Source organism: Pelophylax lessonae, assembly GCF_965119305.1.
Source record: "Pelophylax lessonae genome assembly, chromosome: 12".
Taxonomy (NCBI): domain Eukaryota; kingdom Metazoa; phylum Chordata; class Amphibia; order Anura; family Ranidae; genus Pelophylax; species Pelophylax lessonae.
The window spans coordinates 117,342,689-117,359,168 of NC_138779.1; the positions used below are offsets into that span (position 1 = coordinate 117,342,689).

Here is a 16,480-nt window from a genome sequence, read left to right on the forward strand (position 1 = left end):
TGTTCATTGAGAACTACACACCAGCAGCCGCAATGGATGACAGTACTTGTAGCCTATTTATTCTGTTGGCAGAGATCCCCTACTCACTGTCACAATGGGCAATGGGGGGGGGGGGGGGTATGGGAGTTGCAGATGCTGGAATATGTTACATGTTCCACCCTAACAACGGGCGGAACATGCAACATGTTTCAAAGGTGAATTGATCCTTTAAGACACAGTAGTTGCCAGAGAATGTCCTGCAATATCACAACAAAGCACTAGGGGTTGCAGAACCTTCTCACACATAAAACTTGATATTCTTACAGATGCAGACCCATGATATAAAGGCGAAGGCCAAATAATTTGTCAGTATCTTTACTGTAAGAACATTTATCCTACCAGTCTGTACACATTTCAAAAACCTTTTGAGCACAGTATACTAGGGCAGTCAGTGCAATAAAATTGTGAAGTCTTTTGCGTTGTGTGTCCTCTTTCCGGACCAATACTACAGGAGAAGAAGTCCTTAGAGTCCCTGGAGGGAGCAGTGCAAGCTCTTGCCCACTCAGATCCACCTGGTAATGGCAACATGGATCAGACTGCCAGGAGACACCATAAAGGGCAGCACATGCCACACTTAAGGCTCCGGCTGGTAGTCCTAAATAATGAGCGGAGGAGCTAGGAAGGCCAAGAGGTGTCAAAAGACAAACAATTCCTGTTACAACTGAAGTTCTGTGTAGACAATTGCCCACTGAAATCCAGCGGGCAGTCTCATCTCCCAGGCGTGCTGGTTCAATCACAATATATTGATATTGGCGTTCCAGCGCAGCATCTAATTCTGCTTCAAACTGTTCTTGGGAGAAGTCACCGTCATAAACTTCATGAATTACATAGTAATCCATATGTGGCGTATCAATCCTGCAAAACAAAAGCAAGCAAATACAAGTTTGTTTTGTTTTTTGGAAAAATCGTTTTATTGTTATGTCATAAAACAGCAACACAACACATACAGTCAAAATATTGGCACCCCTGCATTTCTGTCAGATAATGCACCACTTCGTCCAGAAAATTGTTGCAATTACAAATGGGCTTCGGGTCCATTCACACTAGCGCGACTTGGTCGCCTGACAAGTCGCGGTTGGTCGCTCGCCATTGAATAGTACAGGACCCGTTCTAATAGGAGCGACACAAGTTGCTCCGACTTAGAAAAAGGGTCCTGTACTACTTTGGGGCGACCTGGAGGCAACTTGCATTGACTTCAATTATATGAAGTCCGTGCAAGTCGCGCCGAGGTCGCGGTGCACAGCGTGCACCCAACTTCACAGGTCGCCCCACAAAGTTGTGTCGTGCCAGTCTGAATGGGCGCTAAATGTTTATTTCTTTTGTTTTGTTTGGTATGACACAAAGTGGAAAAACAAAAAACCAAATCTGACACATTCCATGCAAAACTCCAAAACGGGACGGGACAAAATTATTGGCACCCTCAATCTAATATTTGGTAGCATACCCCTTAGAAAAAATAACTGAAATCAATCGCTCCCTGTAACCATCAATGAGTTTCTTCCACCTCTCTACTGGAATTTTGCCAACTGTTCCAGGTCTCTCAGCTTGGAAGGGTTCCTTTTCCCCAACTATTGTTTTGAGATCTCCCCACAGGTGCTCTATGATATTTAGATCTGGACTCATTGCTGGCAAGTTCAGTACTCTCCAGTGCTTTGTCTCAAACCATTTCTGGGTGCTTTTTGACGTGTACTTTGGGTCATTGTCCTGCTTTAAGATCCATGACCTCTGACAGAGACCCAACTTTCGGACACTGGGCCCTACATTACACCACAGAATTCTTTGGTAATCTTCAGATTTCATAATGCCATGCACACCGTTAAGACATCCAGTGCCTGAAGCAGCAAAGCAACCCCAAAACATCAGTAAACCTCCACCATGTTTGACTGTAGTCTTTTCTTTAACTACTTGCCACCTAGGCCAATTCTGACACTTCTCCCCTACAAGTAAAAATCATCATTCTTTTGCTAGAAAATTACCCAGAACCCCTGTGTTTTTTTAAAAGAGACCCTAGGGAATAAAATGGTGGTCGTTGCAACTTTTTATATCGCACGGTATTGCGCAGAAATTTCTCAAAAAAACTGTTTCATGCATTCAAAAATTACAAAACACTACAGTTAGCCCAATTTGTTGTCATAATGTGAAAGATGATGTTCCCCAGAATAAATAGATACCCAACATGTCAGGCTTAAAAATTGGGCACACTTGTGGAATGGCGCTAAACTTTGATACTTACAAATCCCCATAAACGACACTTACATTTTTTTTTTACAGGTTACCTGTTTAGAGTTGTAGAGGAGTTCTAGCACTATAATTATTGCTCTCGCTCTAACATTCGCGGCGATACCTCACATGTATGGTGTGACCGCCGTTTACATACGTGGGCATGACCTACGTATGCGTTCCCTTCTGCGAGCAAACACGCGGGGACGGGGGGGGGCGCTTTACTTTTTTTTGTTTATTTTTGTTTTTTCTATTTTGACACTTTCATTTTAGGCTCCGTTCACATGTAGGCGTTTTGGGGCGTTTTTGGGGAGTTTTTCTGCTCTAGGATCAGCTCTCAAAACGCCCAACAAGACAAATCCTATTCATTTCAATGGCCCCTGTTCACATCTGAGCGTTTTGACGCCTGAAGCAAAACGCCCAACGCTCAAAAAAGTACATGAGCTTCTTTTTGGGCAGATTACAGGCGTTTTCTATTGGTTTCTATTCAATCTAAAAACGCCTGCACAAAAGTCGCGGTAAAAAATTGCGGTAAAAAAAACCACGCGAAAACGCTACGCTCAGGTGTGAATGTAGCCTTAATCCTATTACAAGGAATGTAAACATCCCTTGGAATAAGAATAGGACATGACAGGTCCTCTTTACAGCGAGATCTGGGGTCTATAAGGCTGGCCATACATGTTTAATCTTCTTGTACAATTTTCTGTTAGATTTTTTTTAAATCCATCTAAAAGTTATAGCATCTACAAACTATGGGATTTTTTTTTTTTTTTTTTACTAGTAATGGCGGTAATCAATGCCTTATAGCAGGACTGGGATATTGTGGCTGACAAATCGGACACCTAAATGACACCTTTTGGGGATCAGTGACACCAATACAGTGATCGGTGCTAAAAAAAAAAATATGCACTGTCCCTGTACTAATGACACTGGCAAGGAAGGAGTTCATATCAGTAACGAGCAAAGGGTTAAATGTGTTCCTGGGGAGTGCTTACTAACTGTTGGGGAGGTGCTTTGACTAGGGGAAAAGTAAAGATCTATGTTCCTGCTTAGCAGAAAAACCGGATAAGTACATTCCCCTCTTACAGAAAAGCAGTCTGCCTTCTCCCGAACGCCGGACCCACTGATTGGCTCCCACTGTGTGCAATCGCAGTGTTAGCAGACCGCCAGTGGCGTGCGCACGGCCCAGACCTGGAAGTGTCAGATCATGTACTAAGTACAAGATCTGGCACACAGCCGCCCTGCCGCAGTATATGTGCATGGGGCGGTCCACAAGCAGTTAATCTGAAGCTGCCTTGGTTTATACATATAGGCTGCATTTACACGTGTGCATTGTGGTAAAATGGGGTTGATTTACTAAAGTTAAATAGTCTGTGCACTGCGCGTGTACACGCAGGAGCACTTCCAGTGCACTGCAAGTACAGTTGCTCTAGATCTGAAGGGAGCATTTTTGCTTGTACATGATTTGATGATAGAAACCAGCAGAGCTTCCCCCTCAGATCTAGAGCAACTGCACAGTATATTTGCCTTTAGTAAACCAATCTCAAGTAACACACAGGTATATGTGCATTGCTAATTATTGGCACCCCAATGCAAATATACAGCAATAAAAAAACACCGGTACTATATCATGTTGCAGTGTACAGCATAGGTGTGAATACTTTATCACTCCTGTCAAACAGCAATGTTAAACAAGAGCAGTAAAACAGATTTACTTACATGGTTACATTGGCTGCTCTAAAGTCACACTGTGACTCAATGAAACCTGACCCTGACCACTGCTTAGGGCTTGTCATACTGCGGCCGCTGGTATGTGCTGTGAAGGGAGCAGAGATCATAGATCATAAAAGACGCACCACACAGCTGGCTTTATTCCCCAAACTTTACTGAAAGTGTAAGTTCACCTTTTCTCAAAAAAAAAGAAAAAAAAAAAAAAGATAGAAAGTCAAATGAACACCCTAAAGCAGGGGTCTTCAAAATATGACCCTCCAGTTGTTCAGGAACTACAATTCCCATCATGCCTAGTCATGTCATTGAATGTCAGAGTTTTACAATGCCTCATGGGATGTGTAGTTCTGCAACAGCTGGAGGGCCGTAGTTTGAGGATCCCTGCCCTACAGAGTGAAAAATCTGTGTCACCTTCAGATATCACATACCTGTCTCAGCTGTGTGTACAGGAAGGAATACACACACATAGATCGCAAACACACTATTGGAACTCTGATGCAGAGGTAACTGGTGTCTATAATCTGTGTGATAAATGTCTGGGTGATGTGCCATAGACTACTGGTGGTGGTACCTCATGCCACAACCTAACGGTGGGGGTACCCGCGCGCCACAACCTACCAGTGTGGCATCAGCTGAAAAGCCTTCTAACATGGCGGATGGTTGTTCTGACAACCTTGTAAGACTACAGAAGCCAGAGGAGCTGTGCACTCTTGGCCCCCTCTAACTTCCTCTTTTAGTAATGAATGCAGACATGCAAGACAAAATTGCAGGTCTGAAATAGCAATTTACAGGAAAAGAGATGCAGAAAGAGAGATGTATGTCTTGCTTAGCTGAAAGAGAAGTTTAATTTTTGTACTTTTGTATATGCACTTGTGACGTAACTGTGGATATATAAGTGATGTACATGCCTATTTTGGGGACTTGTGAAGCGGGCATGAGCCGAGCAGGGCCGGGTCCCTTCGCTAGCGAAAGAATAAAAAGCTTGTTTCCTGCAAAGCCTGAGTCAAAGAAAATCCATTCCCTGAGTTTCATTATCTATTTCTTGCATCACCAGTAGGAATACCGCGTGCCACAGCCTGCAAGTGGGGATACCCCTCACCACAACCTACAGGTGGGAGTATCCCTAATGGTGGTGATAACAGTGTGCCGCAACCAACCAGTGGGAGTACCACGTGCCACAACCTACCAGTGGGAGGTATCCCTAACGATGGTGGTACCACGCGCCGTAACCTGCCAATGGGGGAAACCGCGCGACGCAATCTGCCCGTTGGGAGTACCCCATGCCACAGCCTGCCATTGGGGGTACCCCTCACCACATCTTACTGGTGGGCCTACTGTCTGCCACCTACCAGTAGGGGTAACGTGCGCCACAACCTACTGGTGGTACTATCCCTAATGGTGGTGGTAACAGTGTGCGGCAACCAACCAGTGGGAGTACCACGTGCCACAACCTACCAGTGGGAGGTATCCCTAACGATCGTGGTACCACGCGCCGCTACCAGTCTGTGGGGGCAACAGCGCGATGCAACCTGCCCGTGGGAGTACCCCATGCCACAGCCTGCCAGTGGGGGTACCCCTCACCACAACCTACTGGTGGGGGCACCGCCCGCCACCTACCAGTAGGGGTAACGTGCACCACAACCTACTGGAGGGAGTATCCCTAACGGTCGTGGTAACAGTGTGCCGCAACCTACCAGTGGGAGGTATCCCTAGTGATGGTGGTACCACGTGCCGTAAACTGCCGATGGGGGCAACCGCGCAACGCAACTTGCCCATGGCAGTACCCCATGCCACAGCCTGCCAGTGGGGGGTACCCTTCACCACAACCTACTGGTGGGGGTACCGCCCGCCACCTACCAGTAAGAGTAACGTGCGCCACAACCTACCAGTGGGAGTACCATGTGCCACAACCTACCGATGGAGAATCCCTAATGGTGGTGGTAAGTGTGCCGCAACCTGTCTGTGGGGTGAACCGCGTGACGCAACCTGCCGGTGGGGACAACGGCGCAATGCAACCTGCCCGTGGGAGTACCCCATGCCAAAGCCTGCCAGTGGGGGGTACCCTTCACCACAACCTACTGGTGGGAGTACCGCCCGCCACCTACCAGTAAGAGTAACGTGCGCCACAACCTACCAATGGAGAATCCCTAATGGTGGTGGTAAGTGTGCCGCAACCTGTCTGTGGGGTGAATCGCGCGACGCAAACTGCCGGTGGGGACGACGGCGCGATGCAAACTGCCGGTGGGAGTATCCCTAATGATGGTGGTAACAGCTTACCACAACCTTCCGGTGGGATTACCACGTACCGCAAACCTACTGGTGGGGTCAACCGCACAGCGCAGTGTACTGTGAATAATGCAAGAGCAGCGTTGAAGTTGGCAGTGAGCCCACAGACAATACAGGGTGTCTGAACTCAGAAAAGTGCTGTCTTACCACACAATTGGGCAGAAGACTGGGGAGTCGGTACACAGAGATGGTGAACAGATGAGGAGAGCTGTGCACAGATCACTATATCCATCCTCTGCACTTCATGTGACCGGTCACCTCATCCCAAGGACATGTGAGGGGGAAGCCGAGCACAGGAGAGCGGGGAGGTGAGAGGAGAGGACAGCCTGGACCTCCTCCTTCTCCTGACCCCGCCACATGTCCGCACTAACACCTACAGAGGTCACAGCCCCTCCTCCACCCACACCTTGCACCCCCCATCACACCATGTCATTAGCTATAACCTCTGACCTCTCCGCTACCTCCAGCGCCGCCATTTTAGCCGTGCTCCAAGCTGCACGAACGCCATCTCCAGGCGCCTGCGTCACTAAGGAAGCGAAGTGTAACCAGAGCCGGCCCGGGGGTGTCCTCCATTATCAGAGTCTGTCCTCACTGCAGAGCCCGGGCGTCCATCTTGTCAGAGACACTGCCCTGCCGCCGCTCTCCGCTGGGGGGCGCCAAATACACTCCTCATTAGCAGCCATGGTGGGGCTTGTTCATCTCCTCTCACACTGATGGCGGGAGATGGCTGTAATATAATCCTTCCTATAATCCTACGAGTGACAACCCTCAGCAATGTGAATCCCATTCTATTCAGTAAGGCTGTGTAGAGCTCTGTGCTGAGAGGGTGTGAAGCTGGGTTACACGCTTTGGCGTCATTCATTCTTGTAGGACTCTAAAGTTGCATGACTGGAATGCAACGTTGATGCAAATTTGGATGGATGCGACTTGTTGTCCCTCAGCAATGTTGGACCCACTGTTGCATGTAAAATATTTAATGTAGCTAAGAGCGAAACTTTTTTTTTTAATTTTTGGATGGAGTTTGAGGTAGATTAGAACTAGGGATAGACCGATTATCAGCAGCCGATATATCGGTATCAGCCCCGAAACTGGCCGATATTGCCGATATTTTTGTGACATCATTCTGCCTTCTTAGGTCGCCTCCCTCGCGTTGGACAGCCTCGTCTGGAGTCAGAACTAGTCTCACGGGAGTGTATCACAGCCATACACCCACCCACCCACAGCAGCCTGGTGCCAGCCAGCCACCCACATCCACAGGCCCTGTACCTGCCAGCCACAGAAACTGTACCAGCGAGCCAGCCACCCACAGGCCCTGTACCAGCCAGCCACAGGCAGGCTCTGTACCTGCCAGCCACAGACACTGTACCAGCCAGCCAGACACCCACAGGCCCTGTACCAGCCAGCCACCCACATCCACAGGCCCTGTACCTGCCAGCCACAGAAACTGTACCAGCGAGCCAGCCACCCACAGGCCCTTTACCAGCCAGCCACAGGCAGGCTCTGTACCTGCCAGCCACAGACACTGTACCAGCGAGCCAGCCACCCACAGGCCCTGTACCAGCCAGCCACAGGTAGGCTCTGTACCTGCCAGCCACAGACACTGTACCAGCCAGCCACCCACATCCACAGGCCCTGTACCAGCCAGCCACAGACACTGTACCAGCGAGCCAGCCACCCACAGGCCATGTACCAGCCAGCCACCCACAGGCCCTGTACCAGCCAGCCAGCCACCCACCCACAGGCACTGTACCAGCCAGCCACCCACATCCACAGGCCCTGTTACCAGCCAGCCACAGGCACTGTGCCAGCCACCCACAGGCCCTGTACCAGCCACCCCCCACAGGGTGCCAGCCAGCCACCCACCACAGGGTGCCAGCCAGCCACCCACCACTGAGTGCCAGACAGACAGCCACCCACCCACAGACAGGGTGCCAGACAGCCACAGGCACACTGTACCAGGCAGCCGCCCAAAGGCCCTGTACCAGCCACCCACAGCCCCTGTGCCAGCCAGCCACCCACTACAGGGTGCCAACCAGCCACCCACCACAGGGTGCCAGCCAGCCATCCACCACAGGGTGCTAGCAAGCCAGCCATTAAGCATTAAACAAAAATGTACATGTTCAGTACCAGATTTGTGTCAAAAAATCATTATTTTTCAAAACTTTAAATGTACAAAATATCGGGGCCGATACCGATACATTGTGACCAAAAAATCAGTATCCGTATTGGCCCTAAAAAAAACATATTGGTCTATTCCTAATTAGAACCCCCGTCAGTTTTTATCGCTGTCTGTGCCCCCGTTAGAGAGATTCAACCTCTCTATTTGTCCGGTTTACCATTATCCTTAAAAGTGAAAATGGAGTTACACCCAAAAGTGGAACTTCTGCTTTAAGTGACCCCCTGACATGCCACATTTGATATGTCTTTTTTTGGGGGTGGGGGGGCCGGTACTTAGATTTGACAGGTACCCACTCTCACCTACGCCTAGGCAGCTCCAGCAGATGTTCTCATCTCCCCCTCCCTCCCTGCAATCTTCTGGGACGTCACAGGTCCCAGAAGATTGCTCAGCCGTTGAGGACGCATAGCGTGACTCGCACATGCGCAGTGTGCACAAGCTGTCACAGCCGGGTGCCCACAATAGTGATGCCGGCGCCGTGGGGAAAAGAGAGAGAGAGGAGTGAAGCTTCCGGCGGCCGCATTGCTGGATCATGGGACAGGTGAGTGCGTGTTTATTAAAAGTCACAGCTACACTTTTTGTAGCTGCTGACTTAGTAAACACAAAAATGGCTGAAACTCCAATTGAAAGTAAATCCTGCATTTTTCGTTGTCAGCAAAAAAAGTAATAGAGGGGAAATCTTCCAATGGGAACACTAGGTCTGGTGACCTGGGCGGCCCCAAGGAATTCCTTTAACCGCTTAAAGGAGTTGTAAAGTTAGAAGGATTTTTTATCTTAACCACTTTACCACCGGAGGATTATGCTGTCTTACGTCCAGGCCACTTTTTGCGATTCGGCGCTGTGCGAATTTAACTGACAATTGCGCAGTCATGTGACGCTGTACCCAAACGAAATTTACGTCCTTTTTTTCCCACAAACAGATCTTTCTTTTGGTGTTATTTGATCACCTGTGCGATTTTTACTTTTTGCGCTATAAACAAAAAAAGAGCGTTTATTTTGAAAAAATAACAATATTTTTAACATTTTTTTTATATGAAATTCCCCCCCCCCCCCTCCAAAAATGTAAAAATCTAAATTTTTAAAAAATTTTGGCCAATTTGTTTTATGCTACATATGTTTGGTAAAAAAAAATCACAATAAGCGTATTTTGATTGGTTTGCGCAAAAGTTATTGTGTTTACTAACTAAGGGAAAGATTTCTGTAATTTTTGGTGTTTTTTTTTAACGTGTAATGGCGGCGTTCTGCGATTTTTTTTTGCGGGACTGCGACATTGCGGCGGACAGATCGGACCCTTGACTGACATTTTTGACACTTTTGGGGGTACCAGTGACATTTCTACAGTAATCAATGCTATAAATATGCACTGTTACTGTAAAAATGACACTGGCAGGGAAGGGGTTAATTTTATTGGAGAGGGAGGGGTTAATGTATGCCTGATGCTTACTAACATGTGTGGGGGGAGGTGACTGTGTGACACAGGGACAGATCGCATGTTCAGCTATGCTGAACACTGCAATCTGTCACTCCTTGTCACTGAGGAGATCCGCCCGCTCTGTTTACACAAGCGGGCAGATCTCCAAACTCGATTCCTCGACGATCGGGGGAAGAGCAGCGGCGATCGCCGCCGCTCCTCCCCTGGCCCGACTCCCGCTGTGACTGAAAACAGTGGGAGCGCGCCTCCGGAGGCGCGCGAGCGCCGCCTACAGGGGGAGTCCAGCGACGTAGGTCTACGTCGCTGGACGGAATCGAGCCACTTTGCCGCAGTACAGTCCCAGTGACTGGTCGGCAAGTGGTTAATGTATCAAGATAAAAAAACCTTCTGTGTGCAGCAGCACCCCCTAATACCTGAGCCCCATCTCTGTCCAGAGATGTCCACGAGTCCCTCGGCCGTCCAGTGTTCTATCAGAATACCGCTATCTATCAGATTCTGCAACCGAAAGTGACGTTCGGACGAGAACAACTTACTGTGCATACGCCATGTGTTCCAACATGGCCGCTATGCGTTTCAATAGGTTTCCTAATGTGGCAAAACATGAAGCAGCTGCGGACATCTTACAACCAAGCAAGTCTTGAATTTTACATTTATTTTAGCAGCAAACTCACCTTATAGACTGAATAACAGTATTACATTTCTATTATTGTATAGTAAATATCGTGAGAAACCTGCAAGTAAATGGTTGCGACGGCCATCTTGGTACACCCCGTACTGCTCAGCGACAAATTGATTATATAGTGAAAAAGACTATTTCATTCGGTCACGGTGAAATAGTCTATTTCAGTATATAAAGTGAACTTACTGCTAGAATAAATAAAAAATTCAAGACTTGCGTGGGTGAAAGAAGATGTCTGCCGCTGCTCTGTGTTCTGTCACATTAGGAAACCTGTTGAAACGCATAGTGGCCATGCTTGAACACATGGCGCATGCGCAGTAATTTGTTCTCATTCGAACATCACTTCCGGTTGCAGAATCTGATAGGTAGCAGTATTCTGAGACTTTCTGGGACTCTCCCTCCTGATTGGCTGCAACACAGCCACGGGGCCATTGGCTCCCCTGGCTATCAAATAAGTCAGTCAGTCAGGAGAGAGAGGGGCATCTCCATGGCTCGAGTGCCCCCATAGCAAGCAGCTTGTTGTGGGGGCTTTCAATAGGAGGGAGGAGCCAGGAGCACAGAAGAAGGACCCAAGAAGAAAAGGATCCAGGCTGCTCTGTGCAAAATCAACTGCACAGAGGAGGTAAGTATAACATGTTTGTTATTTAAAAAAACAAAAAACGAGACTTTACAATTACTTTAAAGCGGAGTTCCGGCCACAAAATCGACATAATCAATTTTGTGGCCATCCGCTTCCTATTTGTCATCTGAAAAAGAAATGGATAGTTACGATTTTTTATTTTTTTTTACTTACCTTGTTATTGTAGAAAAATATACTCACCTTTCTTCCACTTCCTCCCTCTGCGGCCGCGGCCCACGCCGTCACTTCCGGTTTGCAATGATTCCTGGGAGCTGAACGTCGTCGCTCCCAGAAATCAATGCGCCAGCACCGGCCCCGCTCGTCACTTCCGGTGCCGCATTCCCTTCTAAACAGCTTCTGGGCATGCCCAGAAGCTGTAGAGGAATGTGGCGCCGCACCGGAAGTGACAAGCGGGGCCGGTGCAGGCGCATTCTGGGAGAAGAGGACACGGAAGAGGACGCAGAAGAGGATCGCACTGGCTTTTAGCTGCCCACATCCGAGATGGCAACGCTGGAGAAGAAATTTTAAAGGTAAGTATTTCTTCTTGCAGGTAAGTGCGACCCGGGACAATACAGAGGCTAGCCATTGTGCAATGTACTAGCCCTGACTGTCCCGGGGGAATTTTTATTGAAAAAAAAATTTTGTGGCCGGAACTCCGCTTTAAGGACCAGGCCTTTTTCTGAAATTTTTGCTTACAAGTTAAAATCTGTTTTTTTTTGTTAGAAAATTACTTTGAACTCCAAACATTATATATATATTTTTTTAAAGCAGAGACTCTAGAGAATAAAATGGCGGTCATTAAAAATTTTTATGTCACATTGTATTTACACAGCAGTTTTTCAAATGCTTGTTTGAAAAAAAATAAATTTTAATGAATTAAAATATATATATATATATATATATATATATATATATATATATATATATATTATAAACCCTATTTTTTTTTTAATTAAATGAAAGATGATGTTACGCCAAGTAAATAGATACCTAACATGTCATGCTTTAAAATCGCGCGCGCTCATGAAATGTCGCCAAACTATGGTACCTAAAGGTATTCCACTGTATCTCCATATTTAAAAATTTCTACAGGTTACCAGTTTGAAGTTGCAGAGGAGGTCTAGTGCTAGATATATTGCTCTCACTCAGACATTCGCAGCAATACCGCAAACGTGTGGTGCAAACACCATTTAAATGTGTGGGCATGACCTACGTACAGTATTTGTTCACTACTGCATGCAGAAACAGGATGCTAAAAGATTTTTCATTTTAAAAAGGGAGGAGCGCCACTTCTAAAAGTGATCTTGTGGTGAATCAGCCGCTGGGATCACTTTTATTAGAAAGACGGCCACCTGAAAAAACAAAAAAATACTGAGTTTATGGCATCTAGCTGCAGCCATAATTCTGGTATTTAACATCAAAGTGATGAAGTGCTTATTTGCTGGGATTCCCTTCCACTTCCTCTTTGGCTATGGGACAGGAGGTGAAGGGAAATCTCCGCAATGGGACACAGATGGCGAAAAAAAATATGACAGGTTGTTTAACCCTCCTTTACTCTTTGTACTAGAAGATGGATGGGGGGAGGGAATTTTGCAGGGAGAAGAAATTTGGGGTATTTTTGGTGCTGGGAAGAGGGATTGGGGGGGAAAGAGAATTTTTGCTGGGGGGGGGGGGGATTCGGAGAGGGGAATTGGGTGGGGGGAGGATTTGTATTGGAATGCAGGGATGTGCCGGGAGGGAGGATTTGGGGGGTGGAGGAAAATTTATTGTGAGAGGGATATTGAGGGGGGGGGGGTTCTGAAATGGGGAATAAGGTGGGATTGCACTGAAACGGGGGATTTTTGGAGGGTGGAGAAGTACTTGTGCTGAAGAAGGGAGAAGAAGATTTGTTTTGGGGGAAGGAGTTTTGTTCTGCCTGCGGGAGAGATGATTAGTGCTGGATTTTGTTTTTTGGAGGGGAGGGAGTGGGAATTTTTGCTATAATGGTAAAGTGCCTTACACACTCCAGTTTCCTGCATTCTGTACATTAAATATTCCTGTTCCCTGCATTCTGTGCATAACACTCCTGTTCCCTGCATTCTATGCATTACATATTCCTGTCCCATACATGTGTGTGTGTGTGTGTGTGTGTGTATATATATATATATATATATATATATATATATACATACATACACAGTGGGGATCGAACGTTTGGGCACCCCAGGTTAAAATTTGTATTAATGTGCATAAAGAAGCCAAGGAAAGATGGAAAAATCTCCAAAAGGCATCAAATTACAAATTAGACATTCTTATATTATGTCAAAAAAAGTTAGATTTTATTTCCATCATTGACACTTTCAAATTTACAGAAAACAAAAAAATGGCGTCTGCAAAAGTTTGGGCATCCTGCAGAATTGATAGCATGCGCTGCCCCCTTTGCAAGGCTGAGACCTGCCAGTGTCGTGGATTGTTCTCAATCATCGTCTGGGAAGACCAGGTGATGTCAATCTCAAAGGTTTTAAATGCCCAGACTCATCTGACCTTGCCCCAACAATCAGCACCATGGGATCTTCTAAGCAGTTGTCTAGAAAACTGAAACTGAAAGTAGTTGATGCTCACAAAGCTGGAGAAGGCTATAAGAAGATAACAAAGTGTTTTCAGATGTCGATATCCTCTGTTCGGAATGTAATTAAGAAATGGCAGTCATCAGGAACAGTGGAAGTTAAAGCAAGATCTGGGAGACCAAGAAAAATATCAGACAGAAAAGCTCGCAGGATTGTGAGAAAAACAAGTCAAAACCCACGTTTGACTGCACGATCCCTCCAGAAAGATCTGGCAGACACTGGAGTTGTGGTACACTATTCCACTATAAAGAGATACTTGTACAAATATGGTCTTCATGGAAGAGTCATCAGAAGAAAACCTCTTCTACGTCCTCACCACAAAAATCAGAGTTTGAACTTTGCAAATGAACATATAGACAAGCCTCATGCATTTTGTTCTGTGGACCGATGAGGTTAAAATTGAACTTTTTGGCCTGAATAAGCAAAGGTACGTTTGGAGAAGAAGGGGCACAGAATTTAATGAAAAGAACCTCTGTCCAACTGTTAAGCATGGGGGTGGATCAATCATGCTTTGGGGTTGTATTGCAGCCAGTGGTACAGGGAACATCTCTCGAGTAGAAGGAAAAATGGATTCAATAAAATTTCAGCAAATTTTGGATGGTAACTTGATGCCATCTGTGAAAAAGCTGAAGTTAACCACTTAACCCCCGGAAGATTTTACCCCCTTCCTGACCAGGGGGTATTTTGCGATTCGGCACTGCGTGACTTTAATGGACAATTGCGCGGTCGTGCGACGCTGTACCTAAACTAATTTGACGTCCTTTTTTTCCCACAAACAGAGCTTTCTTTTGGTGGTATTTGATCACCTGTGTGATTTTTTGATCATGTGCTATAAACAAAAAGAGAGCGTCAATTTTGCAAAAATAACAATATTTTTTCACATTTTTTTATATGAAATTCCCCAACAAAAAAAATGTAAAAATCTAAATTTTTTAACATTTTAGGCCAATTTGTTTTATGCTACATATTTTTGGTAAAAAAAAAATCGCAAAAAGCGTATTTTGATTGGTTTGCGCAAAAGTTATTGCGTTTACTAACTAAGGGAAAGATTTTTGTCATTTTTGTTGTTTTTTTTTTTAACGCGTAATGGCGGCGATCTGCAATTTTTTTTGCGGGACTGCGACATTGCGGCGGACAGATCGGACCCTTGACTGACATTTTTGACACTTTTGGGGTTACCAGTGACATTACTGCAGTAATCAGTGCTATACATATGCACTGTTACTGTAAAATGACACTGGTAGTGAAGGGGTTAACTTTTTTGAGAGGGAGGGGTGGTGTGTGTCCCTAGGGGCGTGATTCTAACTGTGATTGGCTGTGGCTTGAGGTGTAGGAACAGTGATCAACGGTCCTACATAGTAGAACACGGACAATCGCGAGTGCCCGGCGGACATTGGGTCCACCGGGCACACGCGCGGGGGGGTCCGTGACCGAGCGGGAGCGCCCCTCCGGCGGCGCGCGCTCGCTCCCCAGAGCCTCACAGGCTAGTGACGTACCCATACGTCACTTTGCCTGTGAGGGGCTGACCGCCGCAGTATATGTACTTGCGGCGGTCGGCAAGTGGTTAAAGAGAGGATGGCTTCTACAAATGGATAATGATCCTAAACACACCTCGAAATCCACGGGGGATTACATCAAGAGGCGTAAACTGAAGGTTTTGCCAGTGTCTTCACAATCTCCTGACCTCAACATAATTGAAAATCTATGGATAGACCTTAAAAGAGCAGTGCGTGACAGACAGCCCAGAAATCTCAAAGAACTGGAAGACTTTTGTAAGGAAGAATGGGCAAAGATACCTCAAACAAGAATTGAAAGACTCTTGGCTGGCTACAAAAAGCGTTTACAAGCTGTTATACTTGCCAAGGGGGGCAGTACAAGATATTAACTCTGCAGGGTGCCCAAACTTTTGCAGACGCCATTTTTTGGTTTTCTGTTATTTTGAAAGTGTAAATGATGGAAATAAAATCTAACTTTTGTTGAGATATTATAAGAATGTCTAATCTATAATTTGATGCCTTTTGGAGATTTTTCCATCTTACCTTGGCTTCTTTATGCACATTAATACAAATTTTTACCTGGGGTGCCCAAACTTTCGATCCCCACTATATATATATATATATATATATATATATATATATATATATATATATATATATATATATATGGCAGTAGGATAATGGACAGTGTCAGTTGAGCAGTGGACGGTGTCAAAAGGGCAGAGATTGGTGTTAGCAATTTAATTTTTATAATATTACTTTTTTACAATTTTAATATTTTACAATCTTTTTTTTACAATAATTTTTTATTCTATTTAACCACTTAAGCCCCGGAAGATTTTACCCCCATTCCGACCAGGGGGTATTTTGCGATTCGGCACTGCGTGACTTTAACGGAGAATTGCGCGGTCGTGCGACGCTCTACCTAAACGAATTTGGCGTCCTTTTTTTCCCACAAACAGAGCTTTCTTTTGGCGGTATTTGATCACCTGTGCGATTTTTTGATCACGCGCTATAAACAAAAAAAGAGCGTCCATTTTGCAAAAATAGCAATATTTTTCCCTTTTTTTTATATGAAATTCCCCCAAAAAAAAATGTAAAAATCAAAATTTTTTAAAATTTTCGGCCAATTTGTTTTATGCTACCTATGTTTGGTAAAAAAAATCGCAAAAAGCGTATTTTGATTGGTTTGCGCAAAA

General features: G+C 45.8%; 1 protein-coding gene across 3 annotated transcripts; it reads right to left on the reverse strand.

Annotated features, from left to right (window-relative positions):
• Positions 1–338: 338 nt before the first annotated feature.
• Positions 339–6,904, reverse strand: LOC309567657 (transmembrane protein 11, mitochondrial-like). 3 transcript variants are annotated; one of them, XM_082273077.1, is made up of 2 exons: positions 6,735–6,904; positions 339–894 (listed from the first exon to the last, which is right to left on the reverse strand). In XM_082273077.1, the coding sequence occupies exons 1-2, from the start codon at positions 6,779–6,781 to the stop codon at positions 375–377; spliced, it is 567 nt and encodes a 188-aa protein (XP_082129203.1). In that variant the 5' UTR covers positions 6,782–6,904; the 3' UTR covers positions 339–374. The 3 variants fall into 3 exon arrangements, with proteins under 3 accessions (XP_082129203.1, XP_082129204.1, XP_082129205.1); XM_082273078.1 differs by having other exon boundaries at positions 6,724–6,886; XM_082273079.1 differs by lacking the exon at positions 6,735–6,904 and adding an exon at positions 6,421–6,618.
• Between the last annotated feature and the right edge of the window lie 9,576 nt (positions 6,905–16,480).

Excerpts from the sequence above, each read along its gene's own strand:
- LOC309567657 (XM_082273077.1), bottom strand. The coding sequence starts at position 6,781 with ATGGCGTTCGTGCAGCTTGGAGCACGGCTAAAATGGCGGCGCTGGAG. Across the intron at positions 895-6,734 it reads CTAAAATGGCGGCGCTGGAG|GATTGATACGCCACATATGG; the intron begins GTAGCGGAGAGG and ends TTTGTTTTGCAG.